This window comes from Mobula birostris, chromosome 6, assembly GCF_030028105.1.
Source record: "Mobula birostris isolate sMobBir1 chromosome 6, sMobBir1.hap1, whole genome shotgun sequence".
Classification (NCBI taxonomy): Eukaryota; Metazoa; Chordata; class Chondrichthyes; order Myliobatiformes; family Myliobatidae; genus Mobula; species Mobula birostris.
The window spans coordinates 162559632-162584263 of record NC_092375.1 but is presented as its reverse complement, the minus strand read 5'-3'; the positions used below and the strand labels follow the sequence as shown (position 1 = coordinate 162584263).

The window sequence follows — 24632 nt, the reverse complement described above, 5'->3', positions numbered from 1 at the left end:
TGGGCAGAAGACACCTTTTTAATGTTTATGGATTACACATCAGTTTGTTACACATGTTCCATAGACTATTTCTGATCACCACAGATACGTATCGGAAAAGTCCTGAATCTCCGTCTGTGCATCCAAGTACCATAGTTTGTGTAATGTGATTCGGAGATTCTCATAACCTGGGAAATGAAAAACAGGATCCTCTCTGTCAGGCTTTATGGAAAAGCAAGACTTGTGAAAGGCTGAGGGGGAAAAGTGATTGAAAAACCCAATGGACGATCTAATCTTCTTATAGCATTTAGCCTCAGAAAATGTGCTATGATATTATTAATAATTACAATAAACAGTTTACCAGAAATTAAAGAGTGTCAGGGGACAGAAGTGAATGCAGTTGGCATTACTAAGGAGAAGGTGTTTGGGAAGCTGGAAAGTCTGAAGGTACCTGGGCCCGATGGACTACACCCCAGCGTTCTGAAAGAGGTAGCTGAATGATCTTTCAAGAATTAGTAGATTCTGGAATGGTTCCAGAGGTCTGTCACTCCACTCTTCAGAAGGAAAGGAGGCAGAAGAAAGGAAATTATAGGCCAGTTAGCCTGACTTCAGTAGTTGGGAAGATGTTGAAGTCCATCATTAAGGAGGAGGTTTTGGGATAGTTGGAGGCACATGATAAAATAGTCCAAATTCAGCATGGATTCCTTAAGGGGGACACTTGCTTGATAAATCTGTTAGAATTCTTTGAGGAAATAACAGGCAGGATAGACAAAAGAGAATCAGTAGATGTTGTTAACTTGGATTGTCAGAAGGCCTTTGGCAAGGTGTTGTACACGAGAGTTGCTTAACAAGATAAGAGCCCATGTTATTATAGCAAAGATATTAGCATGCATAGAAGATTGGTTGACCAGCAGGATGCAAAGAGTAGGAATAAAGGAAACCTTTTCTGGTTGACAGCCAATGACTAGTGGTGTTCTACAGGGATCAATGTTGGGACCACTTCTTTTTACGTTATATGTCAATGGCTTTGTGGCCAGTTTGCTGGTGATGTGAAGGTAGGTGGAGGAGCAGGTAGTGTTGAACAAGCATGAAGTCTACAGATAGACTTCAACAGAATGGAAGAATGTGGAAGGAATATAGTGTAGGGAAGTATAAGGTCATACACTTTGGTAGGAGTAAAGACATAGACTATTATCTAAATGGAGATAAATTTCAACAAGAGGTGCAAAGGGATCTTTTTGTAGGATTCTGTAATGTTTTGCTAGTTGAATTAGTGTTAACGAAGGCAAATGCAATGTTAGCATTCATTTCAGGACGAGTAGAAGATGAGAGCAAAGGTGTAATACTGAGGCTTTATAAGGCATTTGCCGGACCAACCTTGGAGTAAAATGAGCAATTTTGGCCCCCTTATCTAAGAGGAAACCTGTAGGCATTAGAGTGGGTCCAGAGGAGGTTCATGAGAATGATTCCAGAATTGAATGGGTTAATGTATGAGGATCGTTTGATGACTCGGGGCCTGCACTCACTGGTATTTAGAAGAATGGTGAGGTGGGGGGGGGGTGGAATATCATTGAAACCTATTGAAAAATGAAAAATCTAGGTAGGTGGATGTGGAGAAGATGTTTCCTATAGCTGGCGAGTTTAGGACCAAAGGGCACAGCCTCAGAATAGAGGGGCGTCCATTTAGAACAGAGATGAGGAGAAATTTCTTTAGTCAGGGTGGTGAAACTGTAATTCACTGCTACAGAGAGCTGTGGAGGGCAAGTCATTGTGTATATTAAAGTGAAGGTGGATAGGTTCTTGATTTAGTCATGGTGTCAAAGGTTACACGGAGAAGGCATGAGTATTGGGTTGAGAGGAATAATAAATCAGCCATGAGGGAAGGCTGAGCACACTTGATGGGCTGAATGGCCTAATTCTGCTCTTACGCTTTATGGTCTTGTGGTCTAAGTTGGCCTTCTGCGAGTACAAACATTAAAGGACCAGATCAGTGATTTGGTGTAGGCATTTTTTTGATGATATGTATGGTATGGTATGGTGTATGGTATTTTTAGCAATATCATATTGTAATAGATGTGGAAGAGAACATTTTTTTAACTTTGCCACTGTATGATATACCCAAGTTTTTTCTAGACTGGGTTGTAAGAAGGCTCAGATTTCACAGACAGGTCTTGACTGAGTTATTTGTACTTGGTACACATAGAACTCAAAAGACTGTAGAAACATTACCACTTTCACTGTAGGTTATAATTATTCCATACTTCAAGTTATTCCACAGGAGACATTTTACATAGCTGGGAATAGTCCTGTTACTGCAGAAAAACAGGCTATTTCTTACCCTGGGTTTGGACCCAGCCTCTTTGATTTTTCCGGCGCGGACTCAATCGACATGGAGATGGGGGATTTTGCCCAGTCCAAACTTGTATTGCTATCCAGGTGTAGAGGGTGTCTCACTTTCGGAGTGCGGCAGTTGATGAGACAAAGATTGAAATTGCTTTAGATGAGAAGATGCTCTGTGCATAATGTGACAGGTGGGAAAGGTGTATAAACCACCTGCCTGCTTTCTTGAGCCTGGTCCCATTAAACTCACAAGTTCCCTTCCATTTCCCATGTTAGCTGATCATTTGTAAGTAATTCTTTTACTTGGGTCCCTTCTCATTCACTTTCAAAAGCTTGCGGTTTTTGTAACACCTCCCTACGTCATAATTAACTTGAAATGTGATCTTCATTATGTATAACTTCTTAAAAATAAATACTTTAATTGACTTAATTTTGTTTCCGTATATTTACATTTCCTTATTTACTTAATCTCTTCCAGCCTCATAACCTCTCCTCTCAAACTCCTCTTTGTCTGATCACTGAATGTCTGTCCTCTTGATACTTCATCATTTGTGAGGTCTGCTGTTATCTTGAAATTCTTTTTGCCATTACCCAACCTCTGTCAACGTGTTCATTTTAAAAGAAAAGCTTTGACCTTGGTTACTCTGCCTGGCAATATGTGAAGAAGAGAGTTTGAACCAGTGATGGTAGGAGCTATAGTCTATTCAAGGCAGGCTAGTGTTTCTCTTGCAAGATTTCAGAGTCACATTACATTTTTTTTACTCTATTGAATAGGTTCAAAGCAATGAAGGAGAAGGATTAAATGTGCCAGGAATCAGAAACCCTATTCTACATGACAGAATTTCAGCAACAAATAAAGGTAAGTTGAATAATATTTACATGAAGGACTTCAGTCTAAGTGGAAAACGTTTTGTTTTAGGGAACTATTCTTTAGTTTATAACAAAGTTGTCAAGGTATTGGAATGTATGAAAACAATTATTATCTTAATGCAAAAGGTTAGGAGAAGTGCTCTGAATTTCAAAATTCAGGAGTGCATTTGCATCAACAAGATGTTAATGCCACGTGGAATTTCCAAGCTGTTGACCATATTTCCTTCTCTTATTTATGAAGAATTTCTGTGTGCATTAATTCTGCTGTAGCTTTCAATGTTCTCAGAGTTTTGACATTAAAAGTAACCAGAAAAAAAATAGAATTGTTGCTCATCACTTTTATTTGAGATCTAGATCAGGGGTTCCCAACCTTTTTTATGCCATGGAACCCCTACCATTAACCGAGGGGTCCATGGACCCCAGGTTAGGAACCCCTGATCTAGATGAATTTGTAAATGTAGAGACTAGGAACTCCTTTAAATTGAACATTCCATGAAAGGACAGATGCCGCAGATAGAATTGTATTGTAAGTCAGGCCCAGCAGTTTAACATTTGGTAATATTTTGACATGTGTCTCTGTTTTGATTTTTCCTGTAACTTGGTAGTCTTCAAGCAAAGAGTTCTGGCGATTTCTTTAAGGACATGCACAGAATAAAGTTCCTATTGTTGCAATGCACTGTCTTGACCCTTCCGAAGAAGTTAGTAATGTTAAAGTTATTCTTAAGCTCTAAAATCTGACAGTGAAGATGTTCAGCCATGAATCCTCTATCTTTTACATCTGGGCGAGGAGAATGTATCAGGGGCCTTCAGGGGTATCATAATTGTGACCATCTTCAAGAAAGAACATGGGTTCAAATTGTCTACAACTGTAATGGGGCATTGCTGCTGTCTACCCAGAAATTCATTGACAAGGATCACAAATGAAGATCAATAAATTTTTAAAAAAAACTGTCTTCCCAGTAACCAAAGATCAATAGTGTGGAATCCATTATCTAGAGGCAGAGTGGACACTACCCTCATTGCACGACACCTCCTAAGGGAAATTCAGGGAAAGGTGGTAACTACTCTACATGGCCCCACTTCAATTTCGTAAGGCCCTTTGACTCCAGCACACTGGAACATCTGTAAAGCAAAGGTCATCAGCCCTCTGCCCTATAGCACCAGCCTGTCCAACAGCAGTAAAAGTTCACAGCAAGAGCCTGGACAACCTCACGGAAATTGGGAGTTACCTCACAGCAAAGATAGACATCGTTGATGAATTTCACATCTGCCTATGGTGCTCCAGCACAACTTTAATCAATAAAAGGGAAAATGTGTTTGGACATCAAGACCTCAGACTTGGCACAAATCACATTCTTCATGGTGCTGCAGTTATTGCTGCCCAGTCATCTTGCTTCTGACATCTGGGCTAGCTGCTGAAGTCATCTCAAGGCACTGGAGAAGTGTGACCAATGCTGTTTTTTGGAAGGACACCTATTCCACCCCCGCTTCCCCCAGGCCAAAATTCCCAGCGATGAAGCTGTTGCTATACTTAGTTGGCTGTATTGATCAGGCTGAGTAGTTCATGGACTCAAAAACACAGATACTCAAAAAACCCATGGGCAGAAGGAGCCCATTATATCCACAAACTTCCCACCTACCACCCCAACAGTCACTACCTGTCTCTTCTGTGAAAGGACATGGAACTCCCACATTAGCCTCTGTTAGCTCAGAATATATCAAATCAGAATGGAAATCATCGTCACTCCGGAGAAAATGCCGCAGAGGAGATGAGGGCAGTCATGATAAATTGAAGAGAATTATCATTGAGCAATAAGGTATTCTTTGAAGCACAATTTTCAGAATAAAGAAAGAACATTTAACTCTGTTCTGATTCTATTAAGCTACTTCAGTGACGACAAGTGAATGATGATACACCAGATTAGTACTTCACATGCTTGGTGAACAAATCTTGTCATGGTAGCTGCGGACTTTAACTTTGGTTAATTAAATAATCTGGAATTAAATTAAAAAGAAATCCTGGCTTCAGTAATTGTGACAATGGAACTACTGTTTTGCTTGAAAACTCATCTGGTTCACCAGTGTCCTTCAGTAATGAGGCACATTCCAGGAGGAGCACAGGAAGAACAAAGATTTCCCTGGATGATAGAGGTACAGAGGAAGACAGAGCAAAAGCTGACTGCTACTGCCGAGTGTCGGCTTGTAAATACCGGCGAGAACCTGTCAAATTACTGAGAATCAGAGGGGAAGTAAATAAGAGAGAGCTTGTCGGAAATGATTAGCCACCAATTTAAATGGAAATCTGGGCTTGGCCTTTGCGGGCATGAATAGTGAAAATATGATACTTGGAACAGTGGGGCTTATTGAGGACAAAAAATGGGGACTCGCACAAGAATGGATAGAGCACGGTCAAGTTACCTAATGAGTTTGTGTATCTCTTTTCACCAGTGAAGAGGGTAATTCTAAAGCAATTGTGAAGGAGAAGGCAGTTGAAACACTGGATATGTCAAAAATTAGTACCATGGAGGTGTTCAAAAGTTGGCTTAAACTTAAAACGGATAAATCACTGGGATTGGATGGGATGCATTCTTGGATTTTGAAATCACCAGGATTCCAATCATGATCTTTCAATAAAGCATAGTACAGGAACAAGCTCTTCAACCCAGAATGATGTCCATCTAAACTAGTCCATCTCCTTGCACGTGGTCTACATCAAAGGTCCTTGTTCATGTGTCTGCCTGTCTGATATTGATGCTGTATCCACCTCCACCACTTCTTTAGGCAGTGTACTCCAGGCACATACATGCAACTTGCCTTAAGTCCCTTCCAAAACTTTATTTTGCTGAATTCATCAATGAAGTTAGCTGTTTGTGTTCTAAAACAGTATCTACCTCCTTATTTCAACTAAATGGTAGCGCCTTGAAATAGTTTGGATAATAGGTACTTGACCAATCTAGGAGATTGTACTGAGGTGCCAAGGACTTGTAGCCTAATATCATAAGATGTGAATCGCTGACAATGTTATGTATTACAATTGTGATGTTAAATTAAAGTTATGGTTGTGTTGGAAGTATTCTTGGCGTGTATATGTTTTTGTTACATGGTTGGCTAGATAATTGCATGCTAAGCTATCAATTGTCTTTTGTCTTGTTTTATTTACTTGTGAATCAGACTCAGGTTTAATATCGATGTCATGAAATTTGTTGTCTTTGTGGCATCAGTACAATGCAATACATTAGAATAGAAAAAAAACTGAAATATCGTAGTGAGGTAGTGTTCGTGGGTTCAATGTCCATTCAGAAATCAGATGGCAGAGATGCTGTTCCTGAATCACTGAGTGTGTACCTTTAGGCTCTTGTACCTCCTTCCTGATGGTAACAATGAGAACAAGGCATGTTCTGGGATGATGGACTTAGTTCACTTAATGATCAATTTCGATGAAAGTCAGTATCTGAGATTTTTATTTGTATAAAACCTGAAGGGCCTGGACAGGTGATATCGGGCAAATAGACGATAGTGACGTTTTCTGGGGCTGTTGTTATCTCTTGGTGTAAGTTAGAGCTGAAGACTTACTTCAGAATAAAATGTGAACTCATTCTTTTCATGCAGATCTGTGCAAAGGAGTTGTGGCTAGATCAGTTGGACCCTTGAGTAGATCCATGATGTCACATTAGTCATATGCACTATTAACTCCCAGGCAAAAATCATTTAAGAGGCAAGACAAAAGCATCAGAATAGGGTTTATTATCAGTGACATGTGCAGTGAAATGTGTTGTTTTGCTGCAGCAGAACAGTGTAATAAATAAATATAATAGAATAAATTGCAATGAGGATATAAAAGAATAGGACAAAAGGAAAAATTACAGATGATAAAACTGGATACACTACAAAAATTCCTGTCTGAATGTTAATATGATGAAACAATGTCCATTCTGCCTCTGCTGGGATTTTGTAGAGCTGTCCCATTAGTAGCATTCCCTGAATAACTCTTTTTTTAATTTAATCTACCTATATATTTCACTATTGAATTTGTTTATTGCATATTTTCATTTATGGAGTCGAACATCACTCCCTTAATCTGTGCTTGGTACTCTGGCATAGTTTTAAGATATCCGGCATATCCCATGACAAGTGTAAAGCCAAGTACTTGTTTTGCTTGTCCTCAAGTGGCCTTGTCCTCAGTGTTATGTCAATAGACTAATATCTATTAACTATTATTGAAGTTCCAACCCACGGTACTCTGCAAGTTCACAAATGGTTGATTCTGTGTCCTGATCCAAGTAATTAATATATCAATTCTGGTGACAAAATTGTTACCAGGTGTTTCAAATGAATGCCATTCTTGGATCTAATTCCTGGCATTAAAGTGTTTTAATATTCTGAATCTCCTTGTCAGCTATTGGGTACAAAGGTATCTGTTGACTCCATATTGGCAAAAGAAACATGAGAGTTGCCAGCAATGATATTTGACATTTCTTCTCATAGCTCTTTCCAGAAAGATATTAATTGGGTCAATCAGCTGACTAGAAGTTCATCCCCCAGTTGGAAGCATTTAGGCACCATAGTGATAGTGAGTTGTACTTTGATCTAATGATGCATGTTAAATGCTGGCAGCGCAAATAACAAACCTACTTCCTGTTACTTCGCCTTTTTAATGTCAGAGGCAGACCATTATGTGCTACTATCAGCATCAACATGGGATGTATTCCTAGACTAAAGTATCATTTATTTAAAACATTAATAAGGAGTAAGTAGGCTCGTCACCTGGGCAGGCAGGCAGCCTTTAGCATGTGTCATTGCATACAGGAAGTACAAGGAGGAGAATGAGAAATCCAACCAAGTTTGGTTGGCCAGCTTTGCAGCCCAAATTTATCTAGGTTGTCAATTTGAACTGTAGCGTCACTGAGGTACGTAGAAATGAATACAGCATGGAAACAGGCCCTTCGGTCCAACTAGCTCATGCTGAACAGAGCACAGTTGGACTGTAGTTCACATTGGCATTTTTCTGTTCTGGTTTTCTTCATGTTCTCACTCATTCTTTCTTGTTGCAGATTGGATGGCTGGGGGTTTGGGTGATCTGTTTTTGTATGAGGGAGGAGTTGGGGGTTTGGGGTTTGCAAGATGTTTCTTTTTGTGTTTTTCTTTCAACTAATTACATGGTTTTCTGTATTCTATCATTTTCTGGAGAAGTCCAGTTTCAGGGTTGTATTCTGCATACATACTTTGATAATAAAATGAACCTTTTAACCCTTGCATGTTCCAGTTGCCCGCATTTAGCCCATAATCCTCCAACTTCAGCCCCTCCATGTACTTATCCAATTGCCTCTTAAATTTTGCAGTTGTACCCATCTTGGCCTCTTCATCTGGCAGGTCATTCCAGGTACCCACTTCCCTGTGTGTCTGTGTGTTTTAAAAAAAAAAAAGGCAAGTTACCTCTTATGTCTCCTTAAATTCCTGTATCTGCTGTTTTGGACTTCTAACAGGTCACTCTCATTCTCTTACATTCTGTGGACAGTATAGCCAACTTCCCTCTATAACTCAGGCCCTCAAAGTCCAGGCAGCATCCTCGTAAGTCTCTTCTGTACCCTCTCCAGCTTCAAAATGTCTTTCTTTACAGGATGACCAAAGCTGTACACATTACTTCAAGTGCAGACTCAACAATAACTTGTCTAACAGCAGCATAACGTCCCTACTCCTAAACTCGATGCCCTGAGTGCTCCGGGACAGCATACTAAACACCTCATTACTCTGGTTACTTGCAAGGCCACTTTCAGCAAGCTGGGCACTTGTACAATATATATATTGACTTAATGTCCATGAAGTGATGCTAGGCACAGGAGTGTCTGTACATAAGGTGACAGACAGGAAATGATAAAACAGTGCAGATTGGAGGTCTGGAGGGGTGGGTTAGTGGGGGGAGGTGTTGATCAGCCTCACTCCTTGGGGAAAATTTTGTGTCTGGTGGACGTGTTGTGGACACTGCATGGCCTCCTCCATGATGGGAGTGGAACAAACTGTCCATGAGTGAGGGAGGTCCTTCATGGTGTTACTGGTCTTTTCCCGACAGCTCTCTGTATGGTGGGTAAGCTGGTGACGTGTTGGGCAGTTTTAACTACCCGTTGTTAGAGTGCTCCTGTCTGCTGCAGTGCACTTTCCGTATCATACAGTGAAGCAGCATTTTAGGATGCTCTCTACTGCACATCTATCAAAGTAGATGTGCATAGTCCAGCTCGTTGGTGAGCTTTCCTAAATGTGTAGAACGTGTTCTGGGACCATGATGGGTTGTGCAAGATGTGTACTCCCAGAAGTTCGAAACTGCTCGCGGTTTCCACTGCTGTGCTGCTGGTGTAAAGTGGGATGTGAGTGATATGAGTCCAAACCTCCCTAGTTTAGTATCATCAGCAAACTTGTACCTTTGCATCCTAAACATTTACATATGTAATGAATAACAGAGGTCCTAACACTGACCACAGGGGCACCACACCACTCATAGGCCTCCAGTGAGATAATCAACCTTCAACTATCATCCAGCCAGTTCTGAAATCACCTTGCTAGCTCCCCTTGAGTCCCATGTGACTGAACTTTCCACATCAATCTGCCACTTGAGACCTTCTCAAAGGCCTTCCTAGAGTCCTTTCATCTACTGCCCTACTTTCACCTATTCCCTTAGTTACCTCTTTGAGAGTCTCCAAAAAATTCGTCCGACGTGACCTCCCATGCACAAAGCCATGCTGATTATTCCTGAGCAGGCCTTGACTATCCAGGCAATGGTAGATCTTGACCCTCAGAATTCCATCTAGTAACTTTCCAACAACTGAAGTCATGCTCACTGGCCTGTAATTCCTTGGCCTGTCCTTGCTACCCTTATTGAACAATGGAACACTAGTTTCCTTCCAGTCTTCTGGAATTTCACCAGTGGCTAAAAACAAAGTAAATATCCAGGCATGTTCCAGGCCCTTTGCACTCTGGGTGTCCCAGTCAATACTGGGAAAGTTAAATGGTCCCATTGACACTAGGCGACTATTCTTGCAACTACATGAAATCTCTCGACGCATCTGTCCCTCAGGTTTTTGATAATCATTGGGATATATATAATGTAGTCCTGATAAGGTTGCTCTCCCCTCCTTAGTTTGAAGTTTTACCTGAATGACCTTGTTAGATAATCCCTCAAGAATATCCTCTCTAAGCAGTGCTGTTGTGTCCTCCCTTATCAAAAAGGTCAGCACCCCCTGCACTCCTACGTGTTCTTCTGTCTCGCCTAAAGCATCAGTATTCTGGAACATTGAGCCAGCAGTCCTGCCCTCCTTTCAGCCAAATTTCTGTTATGGCCACAATGCCCCAGACCCTAGAGGCAATTCCACGCCCTCATTTCATCCAACTTACCTGTTAAACAGCATGTATTAAAATAGACACAAGAGATTCTGCAGATGCAGGCTGAGTTTGCAACTTCCTGCTGTGTTTTTCAATCCTGTGCAGTGGCCCCTCCATGCCAAACAGTGCAGAAACCAGTTAGAATGCTCTCCGCAGTACATCTGTAAAAATTTGCTTGTCTTTGGTGACATATCAAATCTCCTCAAACTCCTAATAAAATATAGCTGCTGTCGTGCCTTCTTTGTAATTGTGTTAATATGTTGGGCCCAGGACAGATCTTCAGAGATGTTGACAACCAGAAACATGAAGCTGCTCACCCTTTCCACTGATGATCCCTCAATGAGGACTGGTGCGTGTTCCCTCGACTTCCCCTTCCTGAAATCCACAATCAATTCCTTAGTCTTACTGACATTGAGTGCAAGGTTGTTGCAGCAACGCCACTCAACCAGCTGATCTGTCTCGCTCCTGTACGCCTTCTCGTCACCATCTGAAATTCTGCCAACAATAGTTGTGTTATCAGCAAATTTATAGATGGCACCTGAGCTGTACTTAGTCACACAATCGCGAGTGCAGAGAGAGTAGAGCAATGGGCTAAGCGTGCATCCTTGAGGTACACTACTGTTGATTATCAGTGAGGAGGTGATATTATTTCTGACCACATTGACTGTAGTCTCCGGATGAATCCAGTTGCAGAGGGAGGTACAGCAGCCCAGGTTTTGATACTTTAAGTAAGATTTGGTATATAACCTAAATCACATCTAAAATAATTAGATAACTGATAAAGCTTAATTCCTAAACGTAGTCTTCAGTTTATTTGCTGGTACTGTAAATCATACACACAAAAAACTTTGCCCTGTTGGTATGGTTGTCACCACAGTATTCTTGGTAATATTAACAAACAGGAGCTTAGTAACTTGGCATCTGAATCTAAGACTAATAACTATTATTTGCTGAAAATATGAACTGATAATAGCAGGCTGAAGGTGTACTGGGCTTGACAACTTGAATGAACAGGAGAGATGATTGATCTATTGAAGGATTACAAATCTAACATTACCACAGAGAGGGTGGGGGCAGAAATTGTGAAGTCAATGTTTTAAAAAAGGGTACAAAAGGTGAAGCAAATGGCAAACAAAACATCAGATTGAACGTGAGAGAAAAGGAAAGGTAGAAATGTTTTCAAACTTTAAATATTATTCTCCAGTGATGATTGAAATCACAGGGCTGAGACTTTTAAGATTGGCTGTGATAAATGCAGTGCTGTTGATGTCGAATGCAGTAATGAGCATCCAACACGTGGTTAAAAAGAGCAATTGGACTGAATTAGACAAGACCTAACTTTCTGTACGTGGTTTTGTTCTCCTGGAATGCTTCAATGACAGTCCACTTCTTGCTGAGTCAAATAGTGAAATCTCATAAAGTTGACAGCAGGCCAAAACATCTCAAACAGCATCTTACGAATGACTTTATTTAACTCTGTCTTCCAAAAGTTATTGTAATATCCATGCACAAGTTAATAACTTTTAACGTAAGTTTGCTCCATTCTGTCAAAGTGTAGTCAGTAAGCACTGTAAGGTACTTCAGAGTAATCGTTCAGCAGTTTGAAAAGTATCACCATATTATGAATAAATTCTCCTCGGGCTTCCAGTCGGGTACAGGTATTGATTATAACCAATGTTTCGATGACAAACTCCGCCACCTTCATCAGGGATGGTGCCTGATCACTGATGAAAATAGCAGAGTTTGTCATCAGAACATCGGTTATAATCGATACCTGCACTCTGCTAGAGGCCCAAAAAGAGTTCATACATCATATACACCGGAAAGGCACTAGATCCCTTATCACCATATTAAACTGGGTTTGGAAAACAAGAACATGCACTAAATCGTTGAAGAAAAAGTTGCTGGTTACCGCAAATATAAATGGTATTTTGCTTTGCAACGTTCACAACAATAAGTTATACAAATGAATTATTGCTTAGTGATAAAAATTTGGTGTGACTTTATCTGATAAGTGGCATACAAATTCTTATCAAAAATGGATAATTTTACAGAGTGGATTCTCCTATGACATAACATTGCAGGACCACTCATTTCTCTGCTTGCAGCTTGAATTGCGTAATAGTGTTTTGACCAGCGGCCAATCCAGACATCGTAAGATTGGAGAGGAGGGGGACTTCAATCAGGTTCACTGCCTGAGGATAAAAGGCAGCAGTAGCAGGTCACAGCAGCATAATAGAACTTTGACCAGCAACCAATCGGTGTTTAGGTTTGATTAGTAAGAGCAAATTAAAGGAAGGCAGGGGCAAGCGCAGCGGCCATCATCTGAATGGAAATAGAATGGTGATCTTGAGGCTTCAGCAAAGGGAGGCTTCACTCAGAAAAAGCAAAGGAAAGAAAACCTAAAGCTTTTTTTGTTCTGTTTATATCTGCTCAGCTAGGGTCAGTAAGGGTGACAGCAGGATAGTGAAATGTTCCTCTTGTGGGATGTTCCTCTTGCAGGGAGACCTCTAGTGTCCCTGACAATTACTTCTGTGAAAAGTACATCCAGCTGCAGCTTCTAACAAACTGTGCTAAGGAACTGGAGATGGAAATGGATGAACTCCAGATCATTTGGGAGGCTGATGGGGTGATAGACAAGCCATATAGAGAGCAAGTTGCATCCAAGGTGCAGGACACAAGAAACTAGGTGACAGTCAGGAAGGGGAAGGGGTTAAGGAGCCAGTGCAAAGTTCCACTATGGTCATCCCCCTCAACAGCAGGTATAACATGTCGGGGATGACATTACAGAGGAGAGTCACAGTGCTCGGGTCTCTGGCACTGAACTGCCTCTGGGACTCGGAAGGGAAGAGGGGGGTGAAGAGGCATGCTGTGGTGATAAGGGCTTTGTAGTTAGGGAATGGACAGTAAGTTCTGTGGGCAAGAACAAGATTCCCAGATGGTATGTTGCTTCCTGGGTGCCAGGGTCTGGGATATCTCGAACCAAGTCCTCAGCATCCTTGTGGGAGGGTGAACAGCCAGGAGTCGTGGTCCATGTAGGTACCAATAACATGGGTAGGATGTGTGATGTGGTTCTGCATAGGGAGTTAGGTGCTAAATTAAAGGGCAGGGCCTCCAGGGTTATGATCTCAGGATTGCCACCTGTGCCACATTCAGAACTAGGAAGATTATACAGTTTATTAAATGGCTAAAGAGTTGGTATAAGAGGGAGGGCAGAAGATTTTCGGATCATTGGGCTCTCTTCAGGGAAGATGACACCTGTACAGAAGCAATGGTTTACACCTGTACTGGAGAGAGCCAATATCCTAGCGGGAAGGTTTGTTAATGCCTCACGGTGGGGTTAAGACTAAAATTGCAGGGGATGGGAACCAGAGTGCCAGAACAGTTAATGGAGAGGATGTGGAGGAAGATGTTGGTAAGACCTCAGAAAAAATTATGAATCAAAAGGTTGAGCGTGGTGCGACTAGAGTCCTGAGCTGCCTATATTTCAATGCAAGAAGTATTTTGGGAAAGGCAGATAATAGTGCTGAAGCTGAGGATGCTGGTTTACAAACACAAACAGAGGTAATGTGTAGTGAGGAGTGTCTGAGAGGACAAAACTGCAGTCAACAGGATGAGTTGCAACGTAAAATCAAAAAGGGTGAATACAGGACTGAAGAATTTGTATCGCAGTATACGGAATAAGGTAGATGAACTTGTAGCACAGTTGCAGATTGGCATGTGTGATGTTGTAGGCATCACTGAATCATGGCTGAAAGTTTATAGCTGGGAGCTTGATGTCCAAGGGTACACATTCTATCAAAGGACAGGCAGGAAAGCAGAACGGGTGGCATTGTTCTGTTGCTAAAATATGAAACTAAATCATTAGAAAGTGGTGACATGGGGTCAGAAGATGTTGAATCATTGTGGATAGAGCCAAGGAACTGCAAGGGTAAAAAGACCACCAAACAGTATGGCCTATAAATTACAATGGGAGATATAAAGTGCATATCAAAAGGCCATGTTACAATAGTCATGGGGTCTTCAATAGGCAGGTAGATTGGGTAAATCAGGTTGGTTCTTGATTCCAGAAGGGGGAGTTTCTAGAATGCTACAAGATGGCTTCTTAGAACAGATCATGGTTGAGCCCACTAAAGGATCAGCTGTCTTGGATTGGGTGTTGTGCAATGAACCAGAATTGATTAGAGACCTTAAGGTAAGAGAACCCTTAGGGGAAAATGATCATAACATGATCAAATTGATACTGAAATTTTAGAAGGAAATGCTAAAGTAAGATGTGTCAGTATTACAATGGAGTAAAGGGAATTACAGAGGTATGAGAGAGGAGCTGGCCAGAATTGATTGGAAAAGAACACTGGCAGGGATGACGACAGAGTAGCAATTGCTGGAATTTCTGGAGCAATTCAGAAGACACAGGATATATACATCCCAAAGAGGAAGAAGTAGTCTAAAAGAAAGATTACACAAGCAGGCTAACAAGAGAAATCAAAGCCAACATAAAAGCCAAAGAGAGGGCATATAATAGAGTAAAAAATAGTAGGAAGTTAGAGGATTGGGATGCTTTCGAATATGAACAGAAAAGAAGTAGTTAAGAAGGTAAAGATGGAATATGAAAGTAAGCTAGCCAATAATATTAAAGAGGATACCAAAAGTTTATTCAGATACATAAAGTGTGAAAGAGAGGCAAGAGTGGATATTGGACCGCTGGAAAAAGATGCTGGAGAGTTAGTAATGGGGGAGAACAAAATAGTGGATGAACTGAATAAATATTTTGCATCAGTCTTCACTGTGGAAGACACTAGCAGTATGTTGGAAATTCCAGGTGTCAGGGGCATGATGTGTGTGAAGTTAACAAAAACAGAGAGAAGGCTCATGGGAAACTGAAAGGTCTGAAGGTAGATAAGTCACCTGTACCACATGGTGTACACTCCAGAGTTCAGAAAAAAAGTGGCTGAAGAAATCGCGGAGGCATTAGCAATCATCTTTTAAGTATGTCTAAATTCTGGAATGGTTCCAGGAGACTGGAAAATTGCAAATGTCACTCCACTCTTCAAGAAGGGAGAGAGGTGGAAGAAAGGAAATTATAAGCCAGTTAGTCTGACCTCAGTGGTTGGGAAGATGTTGGAGTCGATTATTAAGGATGCGGTCTCAGGGTATTTGGGGGCACATGATAAAATAGGCTGTAGTCCACATGGTTTTCTCAAGGGAAAATCTTGCCTGACAAATCTGTTGGAATTCTTTGAAGAAATTGCATGTAGGAGACTGAAAGGAGAATCAGTGGATGTTGTGTACTTGGATTTTCAGAAGGCCTTTGACAAGGTGCCACAAGCTATGAGCCCATGGTATTGCAGGAAAGAGTCTAGCAATGATAAAGCAGTAGGTGATTGACAGGAGGCAAAGAGTGGGAATAAAGGGAACCTTTTCTGGCTGGCTGCCGGTGACTAGTGGTGTTCCACAGGGGTCTGTGTTGGGACTGATTCTTTTTACGTTATATGTCAATGATTTGGATGTTGGGATTGATAGCTTTGTTGCAAAGTTTGCAGACGATACAAAGATAGGTGGAGGGGCAGGTAGTTTTGAGGAAGTTGAGAGGCTACAGAAGGACAGATTGGGAGAATTGGCAAAGAAGTTGCAGATGGAATATAGTGTTAGGAAGTGTACGGTCATGCACTTTGGTAGAAGAAATAAAAGGGTTCACTATTTTCTAAATGGAAAGAAAATACAAAAAAAATTGAGGTGCCGAGGGACTTGGGGGAGTCCTTGTGCAGGATTCCCTAAAGGTTAACTTGCAGGTTGAGTCTGTGGTGAGGAAGGCAAATGCAATGTTAGCATTCATTTCAAGAGGATGTAAAGCAAGGATGTAATGTTAAGGCTTTATAAAATGCTGGAGAGTGTGTGAGCAGGTTGGGGCCTCTTATCTTAGAAAGGATGTACTGAAAATGGAGAGGGTTCAAAAGAGGTTCACAAAGATGATTGAATGGCTGGTCATATGAAGAGCATTTGATGACTCTGTTCCTGTATTCACTGGAATTCAGAAGAATGAGTGGTGTCCAGTTGAAAGCTATCGAATGGTGAAAAGCCTTGATAGAGTGGATATGGAGAAGATGTTTCATATGATGGGAGAGTCTAAGACAAGAAGACACAGCCTCAGAATAGAGGGGCGTCCTTTTAGAATGGAGATGAGGAATTTCTTTAGCCTGAGAGTGGTGAATCTGTGGATTTCTTTGTCACAGGCAGCTTTGGAGGCCAAATCTTTGTGTATATTATTTAAGGCAGAGGTTGACAGATTCTTGATTGATCAGGGCATGAAGGGATATGGGGAGAATGCAGGAGATTGGGGTTGAGAGGAAAATTGGATCAGACATGTTGAAATGAGGAGCAGACTCGATGGGCCGAGTGGCCTAATTCTGCTCCTATATCTTATAGTCTTATGGAATTGAGATCTTTTTGGACTATGCGTGTGTAGATCCTTTTATCCACTATATGTGTGATTAAAGAGAATACTGTAATCTAAAATTATTAATTTATCAGTGAACTATTTGTTAGCTGTCAAGTATTTTTAAATAGCTTAATAAAATTAGTCAATACTTGCAGTAAACTTCTGAGATTAAATTACTCGTATCTCATATAGAACATTAACTCTTGACCATCCTTCTACCGGGTCTTCTGCATTGTTGAATTTAAACATTGCAAATTAAAGCTCGTATATAATGCCTGATAAAACCCAAAACTGCAACTCTGTGGGGAAAAAAAAATAGCTGCTGTTTGGATAGTGTTAGGTCAAGATTTCTTTAATATTTAAGTACCATGTTTTATTTTTCCCACTGGGCTCAAAATAAATGAGTATCCTACTCAGATCATTAGCTTTCATGATTTTAGAGTTTAGTTTCTATATCAATTTAAAGTAGTAGTTACATGATAGGCATGGAATTGGTTAACAGTATCCAGGTGAGGTTCAAGAATATTTATCCAAATTCTAGGAGTGCGGTTCATGGAATCTACACTAAATTATTAAAATCCCAAGTTAACTTTATCTACAACATGTCATTCAGGTTTCAGTATAAGTAAGAGTGCTTGAAATCAAACATAATCAAAAGTAAGTTCCTGTTTTACAACTGCAATAGCTTTGTGGATGCTGCCACCATTTGGCTGAAGTGATGAAGTATGCTAGACTCTGGTAATGGTTGCAAGGAAAACAAGTTCCTGCTGAAACCGGTTTTATCATTTAACTTAATCATTGTTTCAATTTCATACTTCCACCAAAAAATTAAACAGGTTGGCAGCTATATGATATGGAAAGCTCCACAATTACTACATTGATATACTTTATACTTTTATAGTAATTGAAGAATGTGGTAAACATTTTGACATAAGTACATGACTGACTAGAAATGGGTTTCAATGTCCCTTCGCCTCAATAACATGGTACGGAATCAAACCCTTTGGCTCAACTGGTCCAAGCTGTTCCAGGTGCCTTTGTGAGCTAGTACCATTTTGCCCACATCCAACCCAAAGTCCTCTAAACCTTTCCAATTCATGAACCTATCCAAATGTCTTTTAAACATTATAAATGTATCTGACATCTTCCCTGTTCCTTCTCAGTCCTGAAGAATGATCATGGCTCGAAACATCAACATCTATTCATTTCCATAGGTGCGGCCTGACTTGCCGAGTTTCTCCAGGATTTTGTGTGTGTTGCTTTGAAATTTATCTGCTTCTGAGTTTTCTCTTGTAGGAAGCCTCTGTGTGGAAATCTTGTTCCTCCAGTCTCCATTAAACTTCTCAGCAATCCCAACCTATCCAGTCTCTCTTTATAGCATAAGCCCTCAGTCCTGGCAATATTCTTGTGAGACTTTTCTGCACCCCCTGTAGCTTAATGAATAGCATGGCAACCAGAAATGCACATAATACTCCAAGTGCAGTTTACCCAAAGTGTTGTACAACTGGAACATGGCGTTCCTATTCGTGTATTCAGTGATCCCTTTGCAGAAAGCAAGCATGCTGTATGCTGCCTTCACCTTCACAAGAAGATACCACAGTTATCCCACTTCCTAAGCAGCTTGAGTTAAGCAAGGCACCCCCACCCCACCATCTTAACTGCACCTGGAGCACCAGGAGAGTGTCCTGATGAGTTGCGTCTCCATCTGGTATGGGAGCAGCCGAGCATCGTACTGGAATTGCTTACAAAGGACTGTGAGAACAGCTGAGAGGATCATAGGGCCTCCCCACCATCCGTTGGGGACATCTATCAGGAGCGCTGCATGTGCAGGGCCTTTAGTATTATTAAGGATCCCACCCATCCATCCAGTATCCTCTTTGACTTTCTATCATCAGGCAGGAGACTCCGATGGATTAAAAACACAAATGTTCAGGATGGGAAACAGTATTTTTCCTCAGGCCATTCTGAACTCCCTGCTGCATTATATTCAAAGTGTCACTGGTTTATCTGTTCTGTACTTTACAATAGTTAATATATGCTCTTTAGTTTCTGTAGATTTTATCCTTACTTTCATAGGTTACTGTGTGATATGTGCATCACTGTGCTTTACATCCTGGTTCAGAGAAACATCTTATTTGACAATATACATGTATGTAGCTAAATGACAATAAAATTGACTTGATTTGATGTCTACCTGTGTCACCATTTTCAAGCAACTAAGTAATTGCACCCTTAGATCTCTTCTGCAACCCTCCCTGGAGCCCTGTCATTCACTGTATTTACCCTGCCCTGGTTTAACTTCCTGAAATGCATCACTTCACGTGTCTGAATTAAATGTCAGTTGCCTTTCCTTTGCCCACCTTCCTGCTTGATCCTGATTCTTCACTGTCCATCATCCCACCAACCTTGTCAATGAGCTTATAAGTCATGCCACCTATATTCTCATTCAGATCAGGGATCCAGCACCAATCCCTGTGGCACACCGTTGGTGACAGGCCGACAGCCCTCCACTACCATCCTCGGACTCCTTTTACCAGGCAAATTTGGTGCCCAGTCAGATTGCATATCCTGGATCCTATGTGATCTTGCCTTCTGGAGTCATGGAGCAAGCGGCACAGATATAGTCTCTATGGCTTAACAAATCCATGCCAGCCACATTGTCTGCCTCGCTGGTCCCAATTTCCTGCATTCAACCCACATCCCTCCAGGCCCCACCCTCCATTTTCCTATTCAAATGCTTTATAAGTGATTTTATTGTCCTCGCCTCAGCTACTTCCTCTGGCAGCTCATTCCAAATACTCACCACCCTTTATGACAAAAAGTTGCAACTGTGGTCGCTTTTAAATCTTTCCTCTCTCAACCTGAATGTATGTCCATTAGTTTTGGACTCTTATCATACCTTCTCAATGCCTCCCATAGTTTTGAACACTTGTATAAGATCAGCCCTCCTTCTCCCACATTCCTAGGAATAAAGACTGAGCCAGCCCAGCTGATGTTTAATTCAGACCCTCATTCCTTGTAGTATATTCGGAAATATTTCCCGCACTGTTTTCAGTTTAACCATGTCTTTCCCTTAACAAAATGTCATTTTAAAGAACTCTAAAAGATTTGCCTAACACAACTTCCAATGCATATTTCCATGCTGACTCCTAATCAGAGTCTGTCTATTCAAATTTTGGCAAATTCAGAATACCCTCCAGTAATTTTCCCTACCCTTGCTATCAGGTTGATTGGCCATTAGTTTCCTGGGTTGTCCTTGCTTTTTAATAACAGAAGAACATTAGCCACTTTCCAGCCTTTGGAAACATCATTAGTGTCTGATCATAAATACGAAATAATCTGCAGATGCTGGGGTCAAAGCAACACTCACAACACGCTGGAGGAACTCAGCAGGTCGGGCAGCATCCGTGGAAAAGATCGGTCGACGTTTCGGGCCGGAACGTCGACGGATCTTTTCCACGGATGCTGCCCGACCTGAGTTCCTCCAGCGTGTTGTGATTAATGTCTGATGATGAAGCAAATATCTCCTCTGTAATTTCTTCTCTGGACTCCCACAAAACCCAGTGTGTACTCAGTCAGGCCTTAGTGATTCATAGAATCTAATAAGACCATAAGCTATAGGAGCAGAATTGGGTAGTTTGGCCCTTCAAGTCTGCTCTGCCATTTCATCATGGCTGACCATTTCCCTCTCAGCCCCAATCTCCTGCCTTCTCCTCTTCATGCCCTGACTAATCAAGAATCTTAATAAGATCCATCCACCTTAATACAATGTAAGGTTGCAGATACCTCCTCGGTAATACTAATATTTTTCAAAACATCTCCATCAGCTGAAGAAATTCCTCCTCATCTCTGTTTTAAAGGGACATCCTTCTATTCTGAGGCTTAGCCCTCTGGTCCTGGACTCCCCCACAAATAGAAACATCCTCCTCACATTCACTTTTTCTAGGTTTTTCAATGCTCAATAGATTGCAATGAGAACATTCCTCATTCTTGTCAGCTCAAACGAGTACAGGCCCAGAGCTATCAAATGCTGATCACCTGGCTACTCTCCAATGCCAGTACATTCTTTCTTAGGTATGGCACTCCAAACTGCTCACAGTACACCAAATGTGGCCTGACCAATGCCTTGTAAAGTCTCAGCATTACATCCTTGCTTTTATGTTATATTCCTCTCAAAATGAATACAAACAATGCATTTGCTTTCCTAACTACTGACTCAACCTGCAAGTTAACCTTTAGCAAATCCTCCATTAGGGCACCCAAGTTCCTTTGCACCTCCAGTTTCGAATTTGCTCTCCATTTAGAAAGTTGTCTTTATTACTTCTATCAAAATGCATGAGCATACACTATGTTCCATGTGCCACTTCTCTGCCTAATCTAATAAACTGTCCAAATCCTTCTGCAAATTCTCTGCTTTCTCAACACTACCTGCCCCTCCACCTATCTTTGTATCATCTGCAAACTGGGCCACAAAGCCGTCAATTTTATCATCCAGATCATTAATATATAACATGCAAATTAATGGAGGTCACTGGCAGCCAAACCAAAAAGTTTCCCTTTGTTCCCACACTTTGCATTTTACCAGTCAGCCAAACTTCTGTCCATGCTTGTATCTTTCCTGTAATGCGTTGGGGTATTATCTTGTCTAGCAGCCTTCTGAAGATCCAAGTAAATATCATCCATTAGACTCTCCTTTGTTCAAGTTCAAACACATACAGTCACAAAATAATATTAGCACAAGTCCCTGGGTGAGATGGCCTGAAAATTGACAAGTTGACATAAAGTGTGAGATGCATGTTTAGGCAAGATAGTATAATGTTACTGGCACTCTTATAATAAAACCAGCAGTCATATAAACATGTTAAACAGCAGCAATTAAAGATGAAACGTGACCAGTGCAGGATGAGAGTTTGTCTATGAGTTGGGGAGTGGAGGGGTAAGGCATTCAGAAAGGATGTACATGTGTGTTGGGTGGCAGCAGGGTGTTAAGAAGTCTTAACAGCCTGGGGGAAGAAGTTGTTAACCAGCCTGACAGTTCTGGTTTTTACACTACAGTACCTCTGAAGGCAGGAGGTCAAAGAAATTGGGAAGGACAGAAAGGGTCTTTGACAATGTTGGAGGTAATGAGTATGTAGCACTTCTAATATGTGTCCTGAATGGGGGTGGAGAGAGACCCTGACGATGCTTTTAGCAGTCTTCACTATCCATTGTTGGGTCTTGCAATCTGATGCATTGCAATTCCCATACCAGATGGAAATGCAGCTGATCAAGGCACCCAATGGTGATCTGGTGGAATGTGGAGAGAATGGTTCGGGGGGTGGGTGGTGTTGAGGAGACTCACTGGCTTCAGTTTTCTTAGGAATTGGAGACACTGATGTGCTCTCTTGTCTCAAGAGGTGGTGTTTAGACAATGGACTAGGTGAGAGCGTCATTAATGTGCACACTGAGAAACTTGATACTCCTCTTTCCAGAGAGAAGCCATTAATGTGCAGCAGTATTACAAGGAGGCAGGTTCACGGGTTTGGTGAGTGGGACAGAAGGCATTGGTTATTAATAAGCACATAATTAATCATTTATTGCAAACAGTAAAATATTCGACCAAATATCTAAGTCTGCCCAAGTTACACAACTACAAAACTAAACATTCAATAAACAGATGTTTAGCTAAGAGCATGGGTGGGTCCTCCTAAACCTGAAGCATACTTTCCCAATGGTTCTTCAAGACTGGTCAGGATCTCAGTGTGAAGCGGGCCCTGGGGATGAAGGAAAAGACACCGGGCCTCCTGCACGTGTTAGTCTTGTAACCCTGAGTGCCTGAAATCGGACACTGGTGCTATGGCACACAAGGCAAACCATGGGGAAAGAGCTGCTGCATCCTTCAGACAGGGCAGTCAATGACTGGCACGGTAGGAGCAGCTTTCAACCGACAAGTAAACTATTCTCTGGCATGACAAGCTTTGGTGCTGGTGCCCAGCGTGATGGAGCCAGAGATGTTGCTGCCAATGTGGACTGTCTGTGGTCCCTTTGTCAGGAGTCCAAGATCCAATTACAGGGGGGGGGGGGGGGGGTTGAGACTCAACATGGACAGTCTCCATGCTCCTTCCCTTTCCCTTTCTTCAATGACCTTTTGTCCTCTCCTTTCAGTTTCCCACTTCTCCAGCTCTTTATCTCTTTCACCAATCGACTTCCCAGCTCTTTACTTCACTCCCCCTCCTGATTTCACCTGTCATCTACTACCTTGTATTTCTTCCTCCGCTCCCGCCCCCCCCGCCCCAACTTCTTACTCTGACTTCTCATCTTTTTTCCCTCCCATGCTGATGAAGGGTCTCGGTGTGAAAAGTCGACTGTTTACTCTTTTCCACAGATGCTGCCTGGCCTGCCGAGTTTCTCCAGCATTTTGTGTGTGCTGCTTGGATTTCCAGCATCTGCAGATTTTCTCCAGATTTCCCACCAGCTTTTGGGGAATGATTGTATTGAAAGCACAACAGAAATCAATGAATTGTCATCTAGGTTGGACAGGAATGTGTGAAGGACTGAGGTCATGCAGTTGTTACAGAACTGATTTGGATGATATGCAAGCTGGTAAGGGTCCAATGTGATGAGAAGGCTGGACTTAATGCAATTCATGACCAGCCACTGGAAACACTTCATTATTGCTGAGTTCAGTGCCGTAGGACGTTAGACGCTGAGGCAGGATACAGTCAGCTTCTTGGGCACTAAGATGATGGTGGGGACCTTGAAGCCTAATGGTATGGTGGTCTGATTCAGGAAGATGTTGAAGATCTAGCAGTGAGAACGTCTGCACACACAGCTGCACAGTCGAACAGAAGGCTAGGTATGTTGTCAGTCTCTGCAACTTTATGTGGGTTGATCCTGGTTAAGGTCTTCCTCACATCAACTGGCGGCTAGACAATGCCTGCTCCTCGGGGATGTGGGGGGAGGACTTTCTCACATGATTTAGTGCATCACAGCATTACGTAGAAAACATTCAGCCTGTCAATAGGCATCACTTTAATTGACGTGCAAGGTGGTCTTATAGTCTGTTATGCCTTGCCACATATGTCACATTTCTCTCCTTTTTGCTTTTTTAGTTGCCTTCTGTTGGTATTTAAAAACTTCTGAATCATAGAAACATAGAAAACCTACAGCACAATACAGGCCCTTTGGCCCACAAAGCTGTGCCGAACATGTCCTTACCTGAGAACTACCTAGGCTTACCCATGGCCCTCTATTTTTCTAAGCTCCACATATCCATCCAGGAGTCTCTTAAAAGACCCTATCGTTTCCGCCTCCACCACCGTTGCCGGCAGCCTATTCCACACACTCACCACTCTCTGCATTAAACAAAACTTACCCCTGACATCCCCTCTGTACCTAGCTTCTCACTAATGTTGCCATATAGTATGGACTCACTTTTGCTTTTATGCTGTCTTTGACTTCCCTTGTCAGCCATGGTGGCCTCTCTAGGATACTGCTGCTTCTTTGGAATGGAGCAATCCTACATCTTCAGAATAACTCCCCAGAACTCCAGCTGTTGTTGCTGTACTATCATCTCTGTAGGTGTCCCCTTCCAATCAACTGTGGCCAGCTCCTCTCTCATGCCTGTGTAGTTAGCTTTATTCAAATGCAATAC

The 24632-nt window shown here is 41.8% G+C and overlaps 1 protein-coding gene across 10 annotated transcripts in view; it reads left to right on the top strand.

Moving 5' to 3' along the window:
- The window catches only part of itprid2 (ITPR interacting domain containing 2), a 205409-nt gene that overhangs the window by 153343 nt on the left and 27434 nt on the right, over positions 1 to 24632 (top strand). For all 10 annotated transcript variants that reach the window (XM_072261755.1, XM_072261756.1, XM_072261759.1 and 7 more), the window contains one exon: positions 3094 to 3178. In XM_072261755.1, the coding sequence (XP_072117856.1) occupies positions 3094 to 3178 (85 nt within the window). The remainder of the gene's footprint in view (positions 1 to 3093; positions 3179 to 24632) is intronic.